At 39.5% G+C, this 22,927-nt stretch overlaps 6 protein-coding genes across 12 annotated transcripts; 4 read left to right on the top strand and 2 right to left on the bottom strand.

Annotated features, from left to right (window-relative positions):
* Positions 1–406: 406 nt before the first annotated feature.
* On the top strand, positions 407–2,174 carry LOC105269136 (uncharacterized). Its single transcript, XM_011309157.1, has 3 exons — positions 407–513; positions 898–1,346; positions 1,549–2,174. Exons 2-3 carry the CDS (start codon positions 1,296–1,298, stop codon positions 1,843–1,845), a joined length of 348 nt encoding a protein of 115 aa, XP_011307459.1. The 5' UTR covers positions 407–513; positions 898–1,295; the 3' UTR covers positions 1,846–2,174.
* A 335-nt stretch (positions 2,175–2,509) lies between these two features.
* Positions 2,510–8,994, top strand: LOC105269134 (ataxin-2). 4 transcript variants are annotated; one of them, XM_011309153.1, is made up of 6 exons: positions 2,510–2,623; positions 2,706–3,160; positions 3,733–3,987; positions 4,068–4,179; positions 4,380–6,246; positions 6,468–8,994. In XM_011309153.1, exons 3-6 carry the CDS (start codon positions 3,950–3,952, stop codon positions 6,998–7,000), a joined length of 2,550 nt encoding a protein of 849 aa, XP_011307455.1. In that variant the 5' UTR covers positions 2,510–2,623; positions 2,706–3,160; positions 3,733–3,949; the 3' UTR covers positions 7,001–8,994. The 4 variants fall into 4 exon arrangements, with proteins under 4 accessions (XP_011307455.1, XP_011307456.1, XP_011307458.1 ...); XM_011309154.1 differs by lacking the exon at positions 2,706–3,160; XM_011309156.1 differs by lacking the exon at positions 2,706–3,160 and having other exon boundaries at positions 3,725–3,987.
* Positions 8,995–10,780: 1,786 nt separating this feature from the next.
* On the top strand, positions 10,781–12,978 carry LOC105269131 (ubiquitin-conjugating enzyme E2 J1-like). Of its 3 annotated transcripts, none has more exons than XM_011309150.1 (6): positions 10,781–10,883; positions 11,123–11,205; positions 11,278–11,483; positions 11,555–11,745; positions 11,829–11,946; positions 12,045–12,978. In XM_011309150.1, exons 2-6 carry the CDS (start codon positions 11,169–11,171, stop codon positions 12,279–12,281), a joined length of 789 nt encoding a protein of 262 aa, XP_011307452.1. In that variant the 5' UTR covers positions 10,781–10,883; positions 11,123–11,168; the 3' UTR covers positions 12,282–12,978. The 3 variants fall into 3 exon arrangements, with proteins under 3 accessions (XP_011307452.1, XP_011307451.1, XP_011307450.1); XM_011309149.1 differs by having other exon boundaries at positions 10,789–10,914; XM_011309148.1 differs by having other exon boundaries at positions 10,791–11,053.
* LOC105269132 (uncharacterized) lies at positions 12,461–14,224 on the bottom strand. The gene is made up of 6 exons (XM_011309151.1): positions 14,107–14,224; positions 13,946–13,997; positions 13,822–13,874; positions 13,698–13,731; positions 13,531–13,637; positions 12,461–13,475 (listed from the first exon to the last, which is right to left on the bottom strand). Exons 1-6 carry the CDS (start codon positions 14,160–14,162, stop codon positions 13,103–13,105), a joined length of 675 nt encoding a protein of 224 aa, XP_011307453.1. The 5' UTR covers positions 14,163–14,224; the 3' UTR covers positions 12,461–13,102.
* Positions 14,225–14,371: 147 nt separating this feature from the next.
* On the top strand, positions 14,372–16,247 carry LOC105269133 (probable methyltransferase-like protein 15 homolog). The gene is made up of 2 exons (XM_011309152.1): positions 14,372–14,483; positions 14,745–16,247. The coding sequence occupies exon 2, from the start codon at positions 15,026–15,028 to the stop codon at positions 16,154–16,156; it is 1,131 nt and encodes a 376-aa protein (XP_011307454.1). The 5' UTR covers positions 14,372–14,483; positions 14,745–15,025; the 3' UTR covers positions 16,157–16,247.
* Positions 16,248–16,607: 360 nt separating this feature from the next.
* Positions 16,608–22,566, bottom strand: pug (pug C-1-tetrahydrofolate synthase, cytoplasmic). 2 transcript variants are annotated; one of them, XM_011309145.1, is made up of 8 exons: positions 22,472–22,566; positions 21,010–21,075; positions 20,070–20,405; positions 19,418–19,510; positions 19,221–19,362; positions 19,038–19,149; positions 18,283–18,848; positions 16,608–18,153 (listed from the first exon to the last, which is right to left on the bottom strand). In XM_011309145.1, the coding sequence occupies exons 1-8, from the start codon at positions 22,558–22,560 to the stop codon at positions 16,639–16,641; spliced, it is 2,919 nt and encodes a 972-aa protein (XP_011307447.1). In that variant the 5' UTR covers positions 22,561–22,566; the 3' UTR covers positions 16,608–16,638. The 2 variants fall into 2 exon arrangements, with proteins under 2 accessions (XP_011307447.1, XP_011307448.1); XM_011309146.1 differs by lacking the exon at positions 22,472–22,566 and adding an exon at positions 21,178–21,331.
* Positions 22,567–22,927: the final 361 nt, after the last annotated feature.

The following is a 22,927-nucleotide window of genomic DNA, read 5'->3' as shown; positions in this document are numbered from 1 at the left end:
ATTGACCATCGGATGACTTGAATGATGAACATTTCACTTCCGGTGCGGCCACAACTCGCTATTATTGTCAAAAAAAAAAAATAAATTGATAAAATCGATAGTTTATTATAATAAAATTTAGGAATACTTACGTGATGATTTGAGAGGAGCACAGTAATAGACAAAGTAAAAAATAATACTCTCACATTCATTATTGCAAATACAATTTAATGTAATTGAAATTCGTTGTGATTCGTCGGAAAGAGACAGCTGAACTCATCCTTCCGTTTTTTCACCAGCGGATGTCATTTTCCGCATCCGGAAGTTGAGACTTTAGCTATTGCAAAATTATCGGTGTTCCGTTAAACAATAACAGATAATAAGTACGCGTTTCTTATATCATCATTTCGTGAGTTAAGGAAAATGTGTCGATCTCGTCGTACCATGTGTTTTTTATATTTTTTTATATTCCTAGTTGAATCCTGTAATTTGTTGCATCCCGATGTCTTCAAGTATCATCCGCCTGTGAGACAGGTTTGTTTAATTATTTTATCAAACAATTATGGATTGCTAGTTGTAACTGTTTTCTCATAATCCAGTAAACAATTCATCAATTGTGAATTGAGAGGCTTATTAATTCCCAAATTAATTAATTAATATTCACTGGCAAAATTTCCGGCGATAAAATAACCACAGAAAATAATTATCATGGAATGTTAATAAATAATTGAGGGGAACGACATTGCGGGAGTTGGATTCGACACAATGAAAAAAATATGCGGAATCGTCTGGATTTGTCTCAGTGATCATTTTGAAAATGTTGGATTCATTTTTATTATTAACAATGATGGAAATAAAGGGAAATGTAAATTGAATGAGGTATTTATGATATATTGTGAGATGCTATGATTTTTTCAGGTTCGAAAGATAGTCGTGAGCCATCAATTCCCGAAATCTCATCAACATAATGAAGATTTTGAAATAGTGAAGAGTCATATAAAAAAATTAATGCAATTCCGGAGAAATTTGCTGAAGGAGTACAAGGGATGTTTCGTAGTCTAGATTTAAATAAAATTTCGACATCCCGTGATCTGAATTGAAGAATGGATGATCAGCAATTTTACTGAGGTCAACCTGACAGAAATTTTCTGTCGACACGCATCGGCATCAGCAATATTTACATTCAAGAGTGAATTTAATTCAGTACAGATAATTTTTATACACCGAGCACATCGACAATTGCAACAGCAAATTAATTATCCATTGTTTGCAAATGAAAGAAATTGTGGGGATATAATATAAAGTATTTGAGAGTAATGATGACTTCCTGGTACGTGACAATTACGTGGCTCACGCTGATATTTGTGGTAAGTTTTTAGAGATTGCGCAATTTATCGAAAAACATCCTGACTGTTTGTCAATGGTTGAATGTAAAAGGAAAGATCTCGAGAATTCAAGGCTCGACCTTAATTTCCTGGTTGTCAATAATATTTGCTGACACTCGAAATATTTGGGAGTAATTGTTAAAGAAATATCAAATTTAATTGTCATATTTGTTATTATTCGTAGGTGTCTGGGGTGATCAGGGCAGAAGAATTTACCAAAGAGCATAGACAACTTCTGGACAAAATATCGAAGGTACTTTCTGGAGCGGAACCTCTGGCTAATCGGAAAATTGGGAAACGAGAGAATTCACTCGAGCGCACGGAGAAATTGAATCGTGGATTTGAAAAAATGATACAACTTGTTAATGTTCTTGGACAAGTCGATAGTTTTATTACAGATCGTGCTAAAGTTGTTGTACGAAAGCTCAATGCGATTTACGATGTTGACGATGCGAGACGTGCGCGTGGACGAAGTCCTTAATTAATAATGTGAATAATTAATGTGAATAATTAATTAATAATGTTTGTTCGTGTTCTTTATTTTTAAATATGACGGATTGCGAGAGTTCAATGGAAAATATCAATAATCGAGAAGTACCGATCGATTGGAAAATGTCATTAAAAATGTATTTATGACACCGCAAGTTCAATTTCTGTCTAATATTTTTATTTCAATTTTCATTAACCATATTGCAATTTTTAAGACGATTAGTGATTTTGTAATTGAAAAATTCTCGTATCGAAAATTTTCTAAACGCTCACTAAATTTCTTCCCTTGAACTATAAAAAAAAAGATTTTTGTAAAATGATCACTGATTAAAGAAAAATAATATTGATAAACAAAATGGAATCTTTAATTTTATATTCGCTGTAAATAAATGTGAATATATGAATTTATTATACCGTGAATACGTAAAAATTCATCCACATACTTTCCATTTCAATTGTCATTTTTTTTACATTTTCAAATACAAAAAAAAAATCAAAATGGAAGATGTCAAAAACTCTTAAGAAAATAATCATAATAATCCGAAAAAAATTATTCCATCCAATGACCAATAAAAACTGTAGAGAAATGATAACAAATTGAACCGAAAGAATTCATAAAATGGCGGGAACGAGTGGTACGCAGGGTGAGGCTAGTCCGTCTCCGGTGCCAACACATTCCGGAGTTCGCAAAAAGAAAAGGTGTAATTGTCCACCAAAAAATTCCCCAGCCCCTCAATGTCTCGTCACTAACCCTCTGTGAAAAATCATCAGTAAGTCTCCTAATTTTTACACATCACAAAAAATCCTGTAATGCCTGATTAAAACCATAATTATCCTAATTATCGTGTCTAGCCTAAAAAATAGGGGATGACAAATACGTGAGCGCGTCCCTCTGGTACATTCCCATGTAACTCATGTGCAAATACCTCATGCTATTGGTGGAGAAAAGCCATAGTGGAACGTTGGGTGTAAAGGGGAATGGAACAGGCTGCATAATTGTTCCGGAATTTTTCACCGAGGAAAGGAATAGACAGAGAGAAAACGGGAAAAAATTTCGTGTAAATGTAACTTGGGCTTTCAGCACAAGAGAGTTTAACACTCCCCGTTCGCCACATGTTGATTAATCGTGTATTATTCGATAAATCGTCCATTGGAATAGAATAATAGTGGGTGTTGTACGGACAACATTGACGCGTGTTACACGCGATTAAATAAATAAAAGAAACAATTGTTGATCCGAAGGAGTAGATTTAAGAGTTTAAGCTGAGACCGTTGGAACGGTACGTCGACCACACCACCAATAAAAGGTAGAATAATGGGGATTCATGAAATAATGGGAAGTGTGCGGTTATTTGTCTAGTATCTAGTACCAGAGAAAGAGGGTAGAAGTAGCATTGGCGTTTTTTTTTTGCTGAGAAAAAAAAAATCGAGTGAGACAGAGAGTGAGAGTGAGAAAGAGTTGAGTTACGTCACTCAACAGATACATAAATAAAAAAGACCATGTAATTAAGGAAAATATACCTCCCCCTCCCCTATTAATTGGTCGTGTCCTCTCATGTACATTCTATCTGAAATATTTCCAGTCGAGGCAAATTCCTGAATTTCATGTATCCAAGGTATTATCTCACTACAATCAAATTGCCATAATACCCAGATTGGTCTAGTCATTACTCCCCATGTTTTCTCTTTCGTAGATAAAATTTTTAATCCCCAATTTGTGTTTATTGTCGCGCGCCTCTTCAACCATTGGATACTACACCCCAAAGGCGCGTCACCACTATAACCTAGAAAAAAAAAAGAGACGAAAAAAAGAGGAAGAATTTTTTTTTATTCGTTCGAAATTGTTAATCCAGTTGTTTTAATAACCCGAGGTTTGCAGGGCGTACGTTGGATTATATCGGAGGAAATTACTGGTGTTATCAACGAGTGCTGAGAATCACTTTTTTTTTTTGTGAACTGGAAAGACAATTTTCAATACACGGGTGTACGGTAACATTGTCAAAATTCCGGTCCCCACTAAGAAACGAGAAGGCGCTCAGCGTACTTGCGATAAGTATTCGCGATACACTAGCGAAGATACTTGGTCTGGTAGCAGAATGAATAACAAGAGAAAGAATCGTGCCAATCCTACAAGGTTCGTATTGATATCAAATAAGTTCGTGATGATTATGTGTTGTTTGATAGAGAATTGATAATGAGGTAATTGATTCACAGGTCCCCGCGGGCCCGGGGTCCCCAGGAGAGGACTCCAGTGGCAGCTGAGGGTGTCTACAATAATGCACATTTCATGCACGCTATAACGAGTCACGTTGGTAATACCGTACAGGTAAAGCACAAATTTTCAATAATCGCAGATGAAAATTGCATTGTCCTGATAGATTGAGCCCAGAGTGAAATTTCATAATAAATGCCGATAACAATTGAATAATGTACATCATGATTTTCTCTTTAAGCATTTGAGGATGATTACCCCAATTTACTAATTACCTGACAATTTGTGGTTCAATTGTATCTTTATGCTTCCAGATTCAAACCCAGAATGGATCCCTCTACGAGGGAATATTCCGTACATTCTCATGTCAATTTGACGTAGTCCTAGAGATGGCACATCGTGTGGATAATTCAGGAAAGATAAGTGTTGACACAGTTGTGGAAAAATTGATATTTAAGCAACAAGATATTATAACAATGTCAGCTAAAGACGTGGACCTCGATTACGCTATAAGAGACACTTTCCAAACTGACACAGCAATTAGTAAATTCAATGGAATGGTAGGTGAGAAGGAATTGGAGCCGTGGGATGCACCGATGTCAATGAACGGTGACGAGTACGACCTCGATAGTGGGGCCAATGGATGGGATGCCCACGAGATGTTCAGAAAGAATGAGCAGATATACGGAGTTCAATCGACATTTGAGCCATCGCTCTCTGGTTATACGCTGCAGATTCAGCGTAAGGAGACGAAGGAGTTCAAGGAGCAGGAGCAAAAGGCTGCTGAAATAGCTAATGAAATAGAGGCACAGCCGAATCACAAGGCACGTCTCGACTTGGAGAACGGCGATGAGGAGGAGCGTTTTGCATCGGTAACAAGGCCTGCAAATGATGGTAAATATGTACCTCCACAGAAACGTAATAGCGTCAATAGTGGAAAATATCAGAAGACAAATCCACCACCACCCTCGCCGAGCCCAGGAGCTGGTAAATTCAATCAGCCATCGCCATCGTCAAATATTAATTCCTCTCAGGCGAGTAGTTTGCCAGTGGTTGCTTCTGGTCATGCACCAGTATCACAGCAAGGACAGGGACAGGGACAGCATCCAGGCTCTCACAATATGGGAATGCCACCGAGTGGTGTTGGCGTTCAGTATAATACACCACCACCGTTTGTACCACCTCCAACGACTCAGCCACCACCATCTATACCAGTTATTCCACCACAACAGACACACATTGGTTTTTCACCACAGCAGCAGCAGCCGCAGCCTTCACAGCCATCTCAATCGCAACAGCCACCTCCAAACAAGTTGAATGTTGATAAACGAGAGCGTCCAGGACGACAGCAGCTCTATCAAGTGGATAAAGCACCACCAGCTCCATTTCCATCATCTAATGCTGTTCCTGGGTCACATCAGGGTGGTCCATCACCTCATCCACCTCACGCTTCTCATCCTCCACATCCTCCTCACACCCCTCACACTCCACTTCAACAGCAGAACTCGTTGGAGAATCAGAGGGGCGAACTTCTCACTCCAAAACCTGATCACAGAAAAATCTCAACGCCAAGGGGACGCGACGAGCCCCACGACCTACGCCAATTTTCATCGGACTTTAAATTGGCAGAATCCAACTCACAGGACACTCCACTTATGTCAAGAAAACAACAGGTTCATCATCAGGAGCCACATACCCCTCAGACAATTCCACAGGTTCATCATCAGCCTGTGCACCAGCAGACACCTGTTACACCACCTCAATCTGCTCATCAAACTGTTCACCAGACGCCTCAGCTCCAGGAGGAGCCTGTTGTCACGAGTAAACCACCTCCTGGCCCAGTCACAGTGAGATCCACTACTCCACCTCAGCCTGTACAGACAACTCCACCGATGCAGAATATTCCTGAGCCTGCTGTTGACAAAATCACCACTGCCTTTAAAAAGTCAACACTCAATCCAAATGCGAAGGAGTTTAATCCAAATGCCAAACCCTTCACTCCTCGATCACCAAGCACACCAACACCCAGCAGACCCCACACACCACAAACGCCCCAGTACTCTGGTACTACGATGCCAGCTGTTGTTATGACCCCAGCCTACGTGATGACGAGTCAACCAACGGCATTCACCCAGCAGCAGACCCAACCTGGCACGAGGTTCCGGAAGAGTCAGTATCTAGGTATCGTAGAGCAATGAACATGGTTTTTTTATCCCACCCTTTTCTTCAATTATTTCAATGCCACAGTGAGGTGATATTTTTTTACAATTTATAAATATTCATAAAAGTCTAATCCTGGTGAATTCTAAGCACGATGATATCAGATAAAATCCCTCCCTGGTGATCTCTAGATGATTGCAAAGTGGTTGATAGAAACGTAACAAAGGTAATAAAATTTTCAGTACCGATGATGCCACCCCGTGCTCCAGACATAGCATCACAGATGCAGGTGGCAGCAGCAACTGGTCAGCCACTGCTGGCACCAGGGCCCCTGCACCCATCCTTCCAGGTGCCTTATCCAGGTCAACCAACGTATCAGCAGATGGTGCGAATGGTTCAGGCTCCACCACCCCACATGGCAACTCCACATCCCCATTATCACGAGTCACCTGGACCCCAGAATCCTGGTATCCAGTACATTGGTCCCCATGGACATCCCCATCCTCATGTTGGACAGCAACAGCCAAGTCAGACTCAGTCACCAGCAAATCCAAATCCACCCCATACGCCTGGTGCATACAATCCCCCAGGCACTCCCCAAACATCGTATCAACAACCTCCTCCGCAGGGTCACGGGCCAAGTTATCCACTGATGTGTCCAATTATTCCACCACATCATCTAGGAATTCCACCGCAGCACATGCCGTATCTGCAACCACAGCCACCACCTGGTGCTCAACAGACTATACCAGTCATTCTACCCCATAATCAGTAGCCGAGACGGAGATCGAGAAGATAGAGTCGTTGGTATTTTTCTTCACTTGATAAAACAAAGGAAACAAATTATTAATGACTAACACTCATCAATTAATAATGATTGTTCATCGATAACGAAATGAGGGTCAAGGATGGAGTCCATTCAAATCAATCAATCAATGTTTTAGGTTCATTTACTATAATTTTCATTGCAATCCCATAGGTGAATACAGAATCATGCTCATGACTCTTGATGAATAATTCTATTTCATTGTGTAGCAGAATAGCTTTATTTGTTTTTCCATGATTGCCATGATTATGCTCAATTGTTGTACCTTTATATTTGTTTCCAATGGGTACTGAGCCTTGTGGCGGTAATTCCATTCTTATCCACTCATATTTCGTTGAACAGACTCAGTGATGAACAATCAAGACGCGAAATTGTTGGATCATCGCTAAACGTACGGTGATTTCTTACAATTACGAATCTATTCTCTCGATAGGATAATTTAAAGAAAAATATCGTGAAAACCCAATGGAATTTATGAGCGATCGTCAATGATCCCTTAACAAGCCATCTGTGCAGTTTGGGTTTTTTAAAAATAAAGTTGGCAAGACCAGATAGACACAACAATTATTTACCATAGTAAATCCATAAGTGTAAATCACTGGATAAATTTTATCATGAGTCGACTTTTTTTTTTGAATCAGAATTTGGAGATGCGTGTCACTTGAAATCTACATGGCTCTAATCATTTGAAATTTATTAAATTCCTCTTGATTTCAATGAGAATAAAATCTATAATAAAAATATCAGGATGGAAGGCGAAAATATATGAAATTGATGACTACAATCTGTTCACGGTAGGCATTAATAATGTTAATTGAATTATGATGCTGTAAGCTCAAGTAGATTCACCCGGATTATCATGTAGACCCGCTGCGCTCTGTAGTTTGAAAAGATTTTACAAGATTGAATCATAAAACAAAGCACCCGATGGCAAACAAGAAATAAAGCGCTACGAATTTTGTAATAATCGAACGGTCCAAGTGTTCGAATTTTATATCTCAAATCGGCGTCAATGTAGTGTAATAAGTAATATAAAAACACGGAAGCTAATATCGGAATCGATGGAATGTTCTACGATGGGGTCGAGGAGAGGTGCTTAGTATATTTTTTTTCTTGCACCGGAGATTGTCGAATTGAGACAGACGCCTGAAATATTAAATTATCGAATGAAAATTCGATGAGATTCGCAGATATATGGTACTGCACTGACACGCGAAGTAGGCGCTCCGTTTATTTCATGATATATTGAGATTTTTTCTTTCATGTCATTGAAAATAGTGACACGGAAACACTCAGGTAGTGACTATCGATTTAATGACATTTATTTGCGATAGATTTTCCGCGAATGGAGGGAGGATGACTGAATTTTCATCGAACCAGGGGAAATATCAATTATTCGCCTCTGAATGCTTTGATAATGAAGTTGTCAAGATCGTGGGCAGAGTAATATAAAGTGAACTGGAATTTTAAAAAAATGGGAGAGCTTTTGGGGTGACGTGTTCATACGTTTTGGATGTGATTTAATGAAGTATTGTCAACTAAAAGTCTGATGCAAATCGTAATGATTTAAATTGGGGCAACTTATGTGGAACATTCAGACATGAGGAGAAAAAAATTAGCAAGTCAAGTGAACATGGGGTAAAAATCGAAGAACGGAGAAATAAACTGCCTGTGAATGACGGCTGAAAAAGTGTGAGAAATTAATGTGCAAGGGGAAAATTGTCACGTACTGAGAGGAATAAATTTGCGAGGATGACGGATGCAGGGGAGAGAGTGAGCGAGAAAAATTTAGCGAGAATGAGAGGTGAGAGCGTTGAAAAAAAAATGGTAAATGGAGTATTTTCCTCCCAGAATCAAGATGTGACATCGTTAAACACAAATTTTATATCCAAAAGATTAACGAAAGAAGAATGCAACATCAAAAATAAAGTGAATGAGAAGAATGTTTCGACTTTTTTTTGTCAATCTAGCCTTTTCAGCAGAAATTTGGAAATCGATCTAATTGATTCACTGATGAATTAATGATTTTGAATAATTCCCAATTTAGAGGAATGGGGCTCGTTTAGGAATGGAATAATTAGGATTAAATTCGTTATGAATTCTTCGAAATTTCGAATATCGGTACAGCATTAGCGGCCTTACGGTACAGCGGCATCGTAGTACTGGACCCCAAGAGGAAGAGGGCGCCATGCGCAGAGCTGGGGTGTCTGCCCGTCAGCCGACTCGGTAACTGCCTCAGTCGACAGAGTGAATGTTATTTTCTGCGTTACGAAATTGGTATTCACTGACATTGAAAAATTGAAAATTTTTGAAAAAGTATCAGGGGAACATGAAAATTGAGGAGGTATCCACTGAAATTGAAAAATTTTAAATTTTTCGAAAAGTATCAGGGGAGCATGGAAATCGAGGAGATATTCACTGAAATTTGAAAATTCAAAATTTTTGAAAAAGTATCAGGGGAACATGAAAATTGAGGAGGTATTCACTGAAATTTGAAAATTCAAAATTTTTGAAAAATTATCAGGAGAGCATGACAATTGAGGAAGTATTCACTGAAATTGAAAAATTGAAAATTTTCAAAAAAGTATCAGGGGAGCATGGGAATCGAGGGGGCATTCACTGAAATTGAAAAATTTTAAATTTTTCGAAAAGTATCAGGGGAGCATGGAAATCGAGGAGATATTCACTGAAATTTGAAAATTCGAAATTTTTGAAAAAGTATCAGGGGAACATGAAAATTGAGGAGGTATTCACTGAAATTTGAAAATTCAAAATTTTTGAAAAACTATCAAGAGAGCATGACAATTGAGGAAGTATTCACTGAAATTGAAAAATTTTGAATTTTTCGAAAAGTATCAGGGGAACATGAAAATCGAGGAGGTAATCACTGAAATTGAAAAATTTTTAATTTTCAGAAAATAAAATTCCCCCAGTCGATTGGTCCCTCTGACAGCGGGAGTGCTTCTTCTTCTTCGATTTTTACAGCTCTAACAATATATCTTGCGGCCGTTCCAGCGGGAGTGAAAAGAAAATAAAATTCTAAAATAAAATAAAGTTCCAGAAAATAAAATTCACCCTGTCGACTGGTCCCTCTGACAGCGTGACTGTTACTGAGGCACTTACCGAGTCGGCTGACGGGTAGACCCCCCACCATTGGGTGCGGCCCCCACTTTCTCTTGGGGTGAGATTCCCCCCCAGAACTGAGCCACTCAGTGGGGGTTTGACTGACCCAACCCGCATTGTAGTACCTCACCCCAAGAGAAAGTGGGGGCCGCACCCAATGGTGGGGTGTCTACCCGTCAGCCGACTCGGTAACTGCCTCAGTAACAGTCACGCTGTCAGAGGGACCAGTCGACAGGGTGAATTTTATTTTCTGCGGTATGAATGGTTTTTGTTTTTTATTTTTTCAACTGAAATTTAGCCGACTGTAGAACGAGCGGAACGGGGAAGCCACATCTTCTGGAATTTCAAATGAAAAAAATTATTCAATATACTGAATATATACTACTAATGAAATTATATTTTTGTAAACGGGCGCGTTCCCCCTTCCGCTCGTTCTACAGTCGGCTAAATTTCAGTAAAAAAAATAAAAAACAAAAACCATTCATACCGCAGAAAATAAAATTCACCCCGTCGACTGGTCCCTCTGACAGCGTGACTGTTACTGAGGCAGTTTTACCGAGTCGACTGACGGGCAGACACCCCCATTGCGTGTGGCGCCCTCCCTCTCTTGGGGTGCAGTACTACGATGCCGCTGGGGTCACTCCAACCCCCATAACGGAGCCTCTACTTTGGTCAATCCTCTTCGAGTGTATTCGTGATTGTGTGACAGGTACGTCACGAACAAGAAATCAACATTCCAGGTTATAATTTACGAAAATTGTCAATCCCTCTGACATTTATAAGTTCTCGATGTCCCCAGTTGAGTTATTCCAGACGTAAAGCCAATTAAAACTACAAAGCTATTGTCCATTGCTCTCGAGTATCTCCTCGAAGTATACAGTAATTGTCGCATATAATACGTCATGATGTACGTGGCAGATTGATTGTTTAACAATTTTTCGTGTACAGGTGATTCTCAAGATTTTTCCTCAAACTCTGAAGTATTAAGAAAATAATGGCGTTCGAAGGAAAATACAACACCAAAAGTCCAGGTGAATTATTGCTTTGATAATTGGAATGAATGTTGATTAGATAAATTAATTGAATAATGACGCTTTTATCAGCGGTGAAGAGACTGATGAGAGAGGCACAGGAATTGCATGAAGCCACTGAGGAATATTATGCTAGTCCCCTAGAGGAAAATCTTTTTGAATGGCACTTCACAGTGAGGGGACCACCATCTTCACCATTTGAGGGAGGTGTTTACCATGGCAGGATCCTTCTTCCCCCTGAGTACCCCATGAAGCCCCCGAACATAATCTTGTTGACGGTAAAAATTAATTTCTGACCCTAATTCCCCCCCCCCCCCCCCCCCCAATTAATTCATTAAATTCTCTCTAGCCAAATGGAAGATTCGAGATAAATAAAAAAATCTGCTTGAGCATATCTGGTCATCATCCGGAGACGTGGCAACCCTCCTGGAGCATCAGGACAGCTTTACTTGCTCTCATTGCATTCATGCCGACTCCTGGAAACGATACTATCGGTGCCCTCGATTATACCCCTGAGGAAAGACAAACTCTTGCAAAAAAGTACGAACAAGTTGAAATCCAGTCAAATTTATCAATTTAGAACGACCAAAAATTAATAATTTTACTCCATAATTTATCAATAGATCACAGAGTTGGCAGTGCGAGACTTGTGGAAAGATCGTGGACTTGTTATCAAAGGATGGGAAATCACAACCAATAACTGCAGAAGAGGGGCACATCTTGGGATCGATAACACTGAAGGTGAAGTTGACTTTATCATTAAATTGTATTTTTTTTTTTGGTATAATCTCCTTGTGAAGGGAGAAGGGCACGATTTCAATGTGGATTATTTTCTAAAGGCCGAGGAATCGCCAGCCAGTGCCACGACAGCACCGACCTCCTTGCCAACTGCCAATTTTAAACAAATATTGAGGCAGAGACTAATGGAGAGGCACCGAGCGAATAATAATTTCGCTCAGCGAACCCAAAACAGTGATACTCTGTCCTCGTCGAACAATTTGTTCTGGACTATTCTCATAGCTTCTCTGGTGTCAGCAATAATTCTTCTCGTGTTACGAAGGCTTTTTCTGGTTTAGATTATTGCTCTCTGACCATAAAGATGCTGGAACTGACCAGAAATATCTTTATAGTAACTTGATTGTCTCCATCAAGACGTTCTAATCCCCGGAATTGAATGAATGATAGATTGTATAATCCGGAAGTAATTGACGTTAGAATTTATTGATATGCCACAAGAGTGATCCTTTTAATTTTATTTTCTCAGCAGTATCATGTCCCCGTCTTGTTATAATTCATCGTTAGTTGAACAAAAATAATTTTTTCGTTGTACAATTACCAACAACCATTTTATTTCAATAATCTCTGATTTATCTGTCCTCTTTCTAAGATTGTATATAACGATTAGCTTTCGTACGAAATAATCGATAAAAATCACGTGCATTAATCGACAAACTTACACAACAGAAATCGTTATTCATTTCAATAGTCGATTGTAATTAAAATCAGTACTTAAACATGTAAAAGTGGATCAAACGTTTATAATCCCAGTGTCCAGGATCAATTAATAAATCCATCGAATATCATATTGACTCTAACAGTAAAAATTTAGAATTTATGACTGGGAAGTGATCCAAGTGCTGATGCTGCAATATTAGGGAGAATGATTTTCTTCAATTCTTCAAGGCTTGTTATAATAAAATATAAAATATCATGTAGCTGTTCAATTGCTCTTTAAAATATCGAAGATATAGCCAATATATTTGTTTCAACAGTGCTCTAAATATTTTCTCACCCTCTCCTGATAATAATTCCGAATAATTTTAATGGTTGATGAGTGTCCTTAAAATCAGCATTAATTCCATACAAAAATACAACAATTGAAACGATCAAAGCGTTATCATCTAGCACCAGTCCATTCGCCAGTCTCTTTAAGCGTTTTGTCGGTTAATCTCTCGATTTCTGTTAACAATTGTTCGGTGTCGGGGTCACAGGCATTATCAGCATCCACTGAATCCCACTCTAAACTGTTTGGAGTTGATACACGTGACCAAGGTGATGCTGTCAAACTGGACGGTCGGCTGCCACCACTCGATGTCTTCGAGGGAGATTCCATGGTGCTCTCGGGTGGATCAAGTTCGATAAGGGGGGCAGGGAGAACCTCGTGCTCCCATTCGAGGTCCAGGGATGAGGCTGTCGTCGAGGAGACACAGCCTGGATGCTTCAACAGGGTCCTAGCATCCAGGGGCTGCAGTGGAGTGTTCAAACCCGAGCTGAAGTAATTTATTTATTAAAATCACATGCCAAATCGTTAGAATGATTAATTACCTTGTGGACGCAGCAATACTAGAGTGCAACCGGAAATATTTATTACTGCCTCTTGTCCAACGAGTGTCTTCAACCAATTCCAAAGACACTGGGGTTCTGCTATTTTTCTGTCAATAAAAATCCGTTATTATTGTTTATTTATTTTAAACAATTATTGGTATTGTTACCTTGAAACGTTTTAGGGATAGAAATGACAGAAAACTGTCCATTGCAGCGGTGAACAGAGGGAATTCATATTATCAATGCATGAAGAGGGAGTGAAATTGGAAGAAAATAAACAGTCGCACTCACGTTTTTGATTTTTTCGAAGAGTCTGTATATTCTCCGTTCATATACTGCTGCAACTGAAACGGTATTTCATTGAAATAAATACCCTTCGGAATTAATGAATTAATCAATGAGAATGAGTCAGTACCTCAGCTCGTTCTTCCTCTGGAGATTGAGTGATTCCGGTATGTCTGGAGTACCTGAAAACAGAACAATTAGACGAACGTTGTTTAATTAATGAGTAATAATGATTGGAAAGTAGAAAATGATCTGCAGATGGGCGGGTGAATCAATTTATTGACGGCTAACCTGAAGGTGAAAGGGTCGGTGACACTTGGAAAGCAACGGCCGAGGCAGGCCCCCATGACCTGTCACTTCACGGCAGAACGCCGTCATCTAAACTATTTTCTCACTCTTCAAATCTCTAATAATTCAAATAACCTACAATCCTCTGGTCTATTTCCGATATTTAGGTAAATTATCCCACTGACATTTTCAATGTTTGACAGCCCCCAACAATTGCTGCTGGCTGTCATGAGCAATGCCCAAAATATTTCGTTCGATTAATCGCTTCAACATGGCCTCCACAACAAAATCACATGCTGGTGTTGCATCATGGCCGGCAATTACAAGAATTTTCTGAAACTATTGGAATCGTGGCCCCTGGATAAATCCAAGACTGGAAGGTAGGGGATGAAATACTCTTTATCACCTGGGGATTGCCCCCGGTTGTCGCTCTTTCTCTGCCATTTTTCCACCCTTTTTTTCTTGAGGATTTTGAGGTTAAGTTCGACGGAGGTTATTGTTAATAATAATTCAGGATGAATCTGAGATAAACATTAAATTCTATTATTTGACTTGGAGTTGATTTCGAAAGGATGATTTACAAAAAAATGATTTTTTGCAGAATGCAGAATCACGAGTTAATTGCAGAATTATGATTTTAGAGATCTAGCCCAGCACATAAGGGACCAGATAAAAGTCGCTTTCTCGAAGGGTGACATCCAGCAGGCCCAGATTAATCAAGAGCAGTGCGACAGATATTATCAGAGTTTACGTCGTTTATCTTCGAATCAATACGCGGAGCTGTACACCAGGGCATCAACAGCCTCCGCCAGTGGACTTTCCGCAGAGCAGTGCAACGTGGCCCTCACCCCAGAGCTCCAAGAGTATTTCCACGAGGAAGATCAGTCCCGTTTCAAGAAACTCATTAAAAAGCTGAAGAAGAATGACACTAAATCCGATTAAAATCTATCTTCAGCCTCTTCAGCTGCTCTGCAAATTTCCCAGATCATTCAAAATTTTGAGAGAGCGCCCAGGAAGGATGAGGTACTCAACCCAAAGCCAGCCTAAGCTTCAAAGTCGTCCTCACATCCCCGTGATGGCAAAGGAAGTGGTTGAGCACCTGAAACCATCCTCTGGAAATACTTTTATAGACATGACTTTTGGCGCTGGGGGTCACACCTCTCGAATTCTCTCAGCTGCACCGAATATCAGGGTATTCGCTCTGGACAGGGATCCAGTGGCCCATCAATTAGCCCAGGAGATGGCTCAGCAATATCCTGGACAGGTGATTCCTCTTCTGGGAAGATTCTCAGAGTTGCCAATGTTATTGGCTAATCAACAGGTTCAACCGAATTCTATCGATGGAATTTTGTTCGACTTTGGGTGCTCGTCCATGCAATTCGACGTGGCTGAAAGAGGATTTTCCCTGTCTAAGGATGGACCCCTGGACATGAGAATGGATGGGAATCGATTTCCAGAGGATCCAACAGCAGCTGATGTTCTCGAACGAGCGTCTGAAGTGGAGCTAGCGAGGATAATCAAGGTCTACGGTGAGGAAAAAGCAGCGAAGAGAATAGCAAGAGCTATAGTCGATGCGAGATACAGTTTTAAGAAGCTGGAGACAACTTGGGAGTTGGCTAGACTCGTAGAATCAGTCCTGGGGGGAGAACTGAGGACAGATCAGTTGGGGAGATTCGCCCATGGAGCTACCAAGACCTTCCAGGCCCTCAGGATTTTCGTAAATAATGAGATGAATGAGATAAATTATGCAATGATCGTAGCTGAAAAGTATCTCAAGATAAATGGTAGATTGATCGCAATTAGCTTTCATTCTCTGGAGGATACTATTGTTAAAAGACATCTTGTTGGAAATGTCACTGACGATGTGGCCAACACCTCTCCCCTCAGGTACTACAACCATGGAAAGGTCTTCGAGCATGCTGAGGTCGATAAAATCACCCAAGTTCCTTGGAAGATGCTGCACAAACACGTCATCGTCCCCAGTGATGAGGAGATCGAGGAAAATCCCCGGTCGAGGTCAGCTAAATTTCGAGCTATTATTAAGATTACATAGTTGAAGAGGGGTTATTGTGTCATGTAAATACTTTCATTAGTTTTTATTGATGAATTGATTTCTAAAATAAAAAAGTAGACGATTTCCATTATTTTGTGATTATTTCATTTTTTTAATGGAAATATTAATATAAAGAATGTCTTATTTTATTAAACAATTTTCACTGGATTAATCTTGAATCGTATAATCAGCCCCTAGGCCGTCGGGAACGTCAGAAAAGTTCTCCCGATCTAGTGACGAAATATATTATTTCGGCCGAGTCACGAGCAATATTTTTTTTCATTCAGTCCGCCCCCAGGATTTCACGACCGCACAGCAGTCCTGAAACCTCATGGACTGACTGATAAACATAATTCACCAGAATTATCTAGAATTCTGTTATAAATGCGTACTATATGTTAACAAAAAGGAATTCCCGTATAGATTTTTCTTTTAAGAAAAAATTTTATGAACTCGTAGTAAAAAAAAAGACAGTGCGGACTTCAAAAGAGTCCTTCGATCTGATCAGTCTCGTGGTCCCAATCCATGTCATAGATAGCAGGTCTAGTAGCAAGCCCAGGCATCATCATAACCTCTCCAATTATGGGCACAACAAATCCAGCCCCGGCAGATACAAAAATATCATTGACATCCAAAGAGAATCCTCGAGGCGCTCCCTTGACACTGGGATCACCAGTGAGTGAGTTGGAAGTCTTTGCCATGCACAAAGGCAATTTGTCGTATCCCAATTTCTTGTACCCGTCAATCTTCCTCTTGACCTCGTCATTGCAGACGACCACCGATGCACCATACATTTTCGCAGCAATGATATGCATCTTCTCCTCGATGCTCAAGTCCAAGTTATAGAGCACCTGGAACTTGCTGGGCTTCTCAGTAGCTGCGATAACAGCATCAGCAAGCTCCACAGCTCCTGCTCCTCCCTGAGCCCAATGATTACAGACAACAGCCTCCCTAGCTCCTCCTTTCACCGCTGCATTTTTCACGATCTCAAGTTCAGCCTGTGTGTCAGTGGCATGAGCATTGATAGCCACAATCACAGGCACTCCATAATGATTTCCATTCTCGATGTGTTTGAGAAGATTTGGCAGTCCTTTCTCCACAAGGTCCAGATGCTCCTCCAGGTATTCCTTCTGCAGTGGAGCTCCAGTGGTGACAGTGGGTCCACCTCCATGCATCTTCAGGGCTCTGACTGTCGTCACCAGGACGATGGCATTGGGCACGTGCCCTGAAGACCTGCACTTGATGTCGAAGAACTTCTCCATACCGATGTCAGAGCCGAATCCAGCTTCAGTAACAACGATTCCCTCTGGACCTACTAGCTTCAGCCCAATGGCATCAGCGATGATTGAGGAACAGCCGTGGGCAATATTGGCGAATGGTCCAGTGTGCACCAGCACTGGAGTGCCCTCGTAACTCTGCATGAGGTTGGGCTCGATGGCGTCCTTGAGGAGAACAGTCATCGCACCAGTCATTCCGAAATCATCAGCAGTCAGAGGGGCTCCGGATTTTGAGAACGCCACGACGATCTTACCGAGTCTCTCTTTCATGTCCTCGATATTGGTGGCCAGTGCAAGAATCGCCATTATCTCAGAACCCACGGAAATACAAAAACTAGTTTCCCTCGTCCTACCCTTCTCGGTTGGACTCTGGCCGATTGTAATTTTTCGCAGGAAACGATCGTTGAGATCAACTACTCTCGGCCAAGTGATCCTCTCTGGGTCAATATCTAATCTCGCGAATTTCGACTGCTCCTCGGGGGTCAGGCTGTTAGGATCACTTTTTTTAATGCCCAGTTTTTCCAGTCGTCTCAGCTGAATTTTTGAGAATTTCCTCACACCCTTGATGGTCGGCACCAACCGATCATACAGGGCTTTGTCGCTTTGTGTAGATTCGTGGAACCATCTTGCATCGATCTGCGCTGATAGCAGATTGTGGGCTGCTGACACAGCGTGAATATCACCAGTCAGGTGGAGGTTGAACTCCTCCATGGGAATCACCTGGAAAAATCGGCGCGATCGGTAATGTTTTTATAATATTCGTAAAATCAATTTTCCAGTCAAGTGTCAAATTGAGATAACTATTTTTATCGCGCCCAGTTTTTCGTCAATATTTTGCAAGTTAATTACCTGCGAATATCCTCCACCAGCTGCTCCGCCCTTGACGCCGAAGGTCGGGCCCATACTGGGCTGCCTCAAAGTGGCAATTGAATTCTTATTGCGATGTGCCGTGAGGGCCTGAACAAGTCCCAAGGTCGTAGTACTCTTGCCCTCGCCAAAAGGTGTGGGAGTGATACCCGCGACCACGACATATTTCCCATTTTTCTGGTTCCCCAGGCGCTTCAGGATATTCAGACTGATCTTCGCCTTCTTCGAGCCGTAGGGACTGATCTCATTGGGGAAGATACCGATCTCCCCAGCGAGGGCTGTAATCTGCTTGGGCTCCTGACCCCTGGAGATGTCAATGTCACTGGGAACTGGTGTTTGTGGCCTCAGTGGAAGAGTCTTCAGGCACCAGGTGGTGGTGAGCAGACGCTCAGCTGCACGTTCTGCTGAGATCACTGTATTCTTCATCAGCATTGCAACTGTCATGGGACCAACACCTCCTGGCACTGGAGTGATGTAAGAGGCAACTTCCTTAGCTGTGGAGTACTCCACATCTCCTACCAGACGCTGACCACTTTTCTTGGTTGAGTCTGGAAGAATCCAGTGGTAATTTAAATTCATTTGCCTCAGCGATCACATTTCTTCCAGCAATCGCTACTCAATTATCGATTTTTCACGCGGAGGAGTGGAAATTGAGAAATGGTATTGTGAATGGATGGAAAATACTCGTTTTTCATTAATTACTGCATTAATTTAATTTTTAATTGTTGAAATTTTACCGGGGATAGCATTAATTCCACAATCAATAACGACAGCTCCTGGTTTGATCCACGATCCCTTCACCATTTCAGGCTGTCCAATTCCCACGACAAGAATATCGGCCTGTGAAACCTGGGAATGGAAATTATGAAAAGTGGAGAATTTTATTTTTCATTTAATTTAATTTTTACACGTTTACCCACCACTTGGGATAAGTCTTTCGTTCGTGAGTGACACACAGTGACAGTTGCATTATGCCACTTCAATAATTCAGCAACTGGAGTTCCCACTATTTTAGATCTACCTAAAACAACAGCATTGGCTCCAGCAATTGCCACTCCACTCCTGATAATGAACAATTAGTTAGGCATTTAATTTTGGAAGGTACATGAAGTCATACTTTTTTATTAATTCGATGCAGCCATTTGGGGTGCAGGGGAGGAAACCTGTCATGTCACCAATCGCCACTCGTCCTTCATTGATTGTATTGAGTCTATAAAGAATTAAATCATAATTAATTACTGATTGATTCAATATTGAGAATCTTTTAAAACCAATTATTTCAGTTAGTAAATTAATTTGACAAAAACGATTTGTCTCCGTGAAATTAAAAAGAACGTGAAAAGCTATCAGAATTTCTCATCAATCCGCTCGTACAAATATTCTCGCAATTGAATAATCGAATGAAGGCTAAAGATCGCATCTATTTTCGTCGAATTATCACTCTCGTTGTACATAATCAAATGAATTGCATAATTTTTCATCTCCATCGTGCAACGATAACCCAAATATCTTTATGTATTTTGACTTTTCTGAGAACTCTCGTCACGTACGAGTATTCACCGAATTCCTGTGGGACTCGTTATCGATTACAGGCTCCCGGAGGATTTGAACTGCCAAGTCCAGGATTCTTCAACGGGTCGAATATTGAAAAGGGGAAATGAAAAAAGAACTTTTAGAAAAATTGTGCGAAGGGATCGCGTTGTCTTGGATTAATTGGTTTTTCATTTTTTTTATCAATTTTAGTTGCAGAAATTATTTGAATGTTTCACCCATCGACGTCCTTCTCGGGGGATACTGTATCGGTGATGAGGTGAGAGTTGATCCTGCTGACGCTATCAAGGGGCATCTGCACGATAATACCATGAGTAGCTGGATCGTTGTTCAATTTGTCAAGTTTACTGAGCAATTCCATCTCCGTCGTAGTATTCGGTAGTTTCACGTGAGTAGCATTTATCCCGATTTCAGTGGCTGCTTTGATCTTCATCCGGATGTAGACGTTCGAGTCTTCACGTCCACCAACCTGGACAATTGCTAGACCCGGGGTGTAGTCTGGTAATTTAGATCGGAGAGATGCCACTTGATTTGTCAGCCCATCCCGAATTTCCCTGTGAATAAAATCCAATTCATTAAGAATTTCTAGAGCTCTCTATCTTTTTTTTTAATTTTTTGAGTCACCTGGAATGGAAAAAGACGAACTTTTCAATTTAATTCTCCAAGAAATGTGAAATGGAGTTTTTAAAAATATTTTATGGGTGACAAATCAGAGTTGTAATTAAATTTAATTCCAATGCAATCGATCAAAAGAAATTTTATTCTAATAATTGTTAATAATCCTTTAATTTATTGTAAAGTAGTTTGTGAAAATTTTGATATTTCTGAAATACAAATGAATTTCAGTAGTAATTTTTGCATTACTGTGGAAAACGTGAACAGGAATAATTCCAAATAATTCCTAGTCGATATCATTATTTTTTTTCATTAATAGAAATTCTCTCTAGGTTAGTAGGTGAACACGTGGCCTTAGGAATTCAGTGACAAGGTCACGAGAATATTTTTTAAATTTTATTTTATTTCAATTCCAAAACCGAATGCTAGATAATTCAAAATAAATTCCATTGCACCCCCATCATGACTAGAATAAATTCATATAATCAGGGGTGAATTAATTGACCAAATTCAATAATAATTGAGATTTATAAAAGTAATTACTTGGCCAGATCAGTTCCTGAGAGAACAATTCCTCGTACGTTCGTCGCCATTCTCCTGTGAAAGAATCTGAGAAAGAAAAATAATTCCCATTTTTTAATTTCATATGTAAGTGAATGAAATATTCAATTAAATGAAATATTATTAATTAATGGATCAATAAATTATTACCAAATGTGCAGAGTAAGTCTTCAAAGAAATAATTGATTGTTTTAATTGATTTATTAATTGTATATTTTAAGTTGAACGTATGCCGGTGTCGGATCTGGTTTACAAGTGACTCTTAAAGTACTTGTTCGACCACTGAACCATTTATGTGTGTTGTCATGGATATATATGTGTTGAGTATGTGTTGAGTTCTGAATTCCACTGAAAATTCCCCACCAATCCATCTCCCAACGTATGTACCGCATACGTAAAATTTACGCACAAATTCATTCAAGTCAAGCCGATCACTGAGAAAATAACAGATTTCGATGAGAGCGCAGTTTCCTTTTTCCATTTTCCAACCGGAAGTTCTTTTTTATCACCAATTATTTTCGCTATTATCAATTGTTTTCACTATTTTATTGCCCGGGTAAATGTAATCGGAATATTTTTTCCAAATTTTCAAAAAATTTCTGGAAGGCTTGACATAAAATGTTTTTTATTAAACGGAAAAAAAAATCGGAAAATAAAAGAATTTTATTTTTGGGAAAAGTTTTGAAAAATTTTTCAAATAGGGAGTTTTTTCTTATAATTTAGATGGCGTGTTTTTTTGATAATATTGAAGAATTAAAAAAATAAGAAAATAACAGTATTATTAAAAAAAATTATATTTCAAAAAACAAAAATTTCAAGAAAATGATAAAAAAAATTTTCCGAAACAAATTTTTGAAAAATTCTTCAAAACATTTCCCAAAAATCCGATTTTTTTGCTCCCCGATTTTTTTTGTTTAAAAAAAAAATTCCTGCAAAGTTTTCTAGAAATTTTTTGAAAATTTGGAAAAATATTCCGATTACAATTTTTTTTAACCCGGGTCATTATAATTGAAAGACGGACATATGAAGCAGCGATTTTCAAATTGAGATGCTGCGCTTACTAAAAAAATAATGTTTATCTTGAACTTGCAAATTGCAAACAGGAATAATTATTCTGCTTTGAAGAACAACAAAATATTTCGCTCAGGGCGGATCATTTACATGAGACGGGAGTTTTCTGAATATATTTCCCGTGAGGCGATCTTTAACAAGAGTATCTGATGAATGACACCTGATAAAATTATTGCTATCATGTACTTTTTATTATTGTCTGAATTACAAAATTTGTCTAAAGAAATAAGTAAATAAATCCTTATTTATTTTTTCTGTTGAATCATCCGTTGAAAATGAAATTTCAAGTGATCCATTGAATTAAACAATTACTTCCAGTTAATTACGCCCGTCTCATTAAATTAATGTCACTGGAATAATTATTAATTCTTACTTCACTATTCGGAGTATCTTCGTCATGAACACTGGAACCCAGAAAAATTCCCATCGAACTGAACCGGCGGATAATTTCCTCCCCATCATTTCGTCACTGAATTCCACCGAAAAAAATCCACTTGTTATCAGTTCCAGTTTCTCATCTGTGACTGATAACGAAAGACAGATAAACTATGAACTTATAGTTTCTATCTCTCGTCTCTCTCGACTATTCAATAATTTTACAATGCCATTTGATTATTTATGACTCGATCATGGATGGATCAATGTGAATTCCTTAGATTTGTTATTGCACATCAAAATTCGCTCCTGCAATCGTTCATTTGCGAGGGTCCATTGGAGCATCACCGACAATGAGATAAGTTTCCTCGGTTTTCAATTAACTAAATTTGTGGTGTGTGATGGGGTGAGGTAGGGAGGTAGCAAGTTGTTGAATGCTGTTCGAGGCCGGTAA

Source organism: Fopius arisanus, unplaced genomic scaffold, assembly GCF_000806365.1.
Source record: "Fopius arisanus strain USDA-PBARC FA_bdor unplaced genomic scaffold, ASM80636v1 scaffold00065, whole genome shotgun sequence".
NCBI classification, from domain to species: Eukaryota; Metazoa; Arthropoda; class Insecta; order Hymenoptera; family Braconidae; genus Fopius; species Fopius arisanus.
The sequence above is the reverse complement of the archived record's forward strand: the minus strand, read 5'-3'. Positions and strand labels throughout refer to the sequence as shown.

Coding starts and splice junctions, on each gene's coding strand:
- LOC105269133 (XM_011309152.1), top strand. CDS start 15,026: ATGACACTAAATCCGATTAAAATCTATCTTCAGCCTCTTCAGCTGCTC.
- LOC105269134 (XM_011309154.1), top strand. CDS start 3,950: ATGAATAACAAGAGAAAGAATCGTGCCAATCCTACAAG. Junction 3,988..4,067: donor AATCGTGCCAATCCTACAAG/GTTCGTATTGAT, acceptor ATTGATTCACAG/GTCCCCGCGGGCCCGGGGTC. Junction 4,180..4,379: donor ACGTTGGTAATACCGTACAG/GTAAAGCACAAA, acceptor TTATGCTTCCAG/ATTCAAACCCAGAATGGATC.
- LOC105269132 (XM_011309151.1), bottom strand. CDS start 14,162: ATGGGGGCCTGCCTCGGCCGTTGCTTTCCAAGTGTCACCGACCCTTTC. Junction 13,732..13,821: donor TCTTCGAAAAAATCAAAAAC/GTGAGTGCGACT, acceptor TGCAATGGACAG/TTTTCTGTCATTTCTATCCC. Junction 13,638..13,697: donor TATCCCTAAAACGTTTCAAG/GTAACAATACCA, acceptor TTTTATTGACAG/AAAAATAGCAGAACCCCAGT.
- pug (XM_011309145.1), bottom strand. CDS start 22,560: ATGATGGGGAGGAAATTATCCGCCGGTTCAGTTCGATGGGAATTTTTC. Junction 21,076..22,471: donor AAGATACTCCGAATAGTGAA/GTAAGAATTAAT, acceptor TTTCTTTCTCAG/ATTCTTTCACAGGAGAATGG. Junction 19,511..20,069: donor CCCGAGAAGGACGTCGATGG/GTGAAACATTCA, acceptor AATTCTTTATAG/ACTCAATACAATCAATGAAG.
- LOC105269136 (XM_011309157.1), top strand. CDS start 1,296: ATGATGACTTCCTGGTACGTGACAATTACGTGGCTCACGCTGATATTT. Junction 1,347..1,548: donor GGCTCACGCTGATATTTGTG/GTAAGTTTTTAG, acceptor TATTATTCGTAG/GTGTCTGGGGTGATCAGGGC.
- LOC105269131 (XM_011309150.1), top strand. CDS start 11,169: ATGGCGTTCGAAGGAAAATACAACACCAAAAGTCCAG. Junction 11,206..11,277: donor ATACAACACCAAAAGTCCAG/GTGAATTATTGC, acceptor CGCTTTTATCAG/CGGTGAAGAGACTGATGAGA. Junction 11,484..11,554: donor CGAACATAATCTTGTTGACG/GTAAAAATTAAT, acceptor AATTCTCTCTAG/CCAAATGGAAGATTCGAGAT.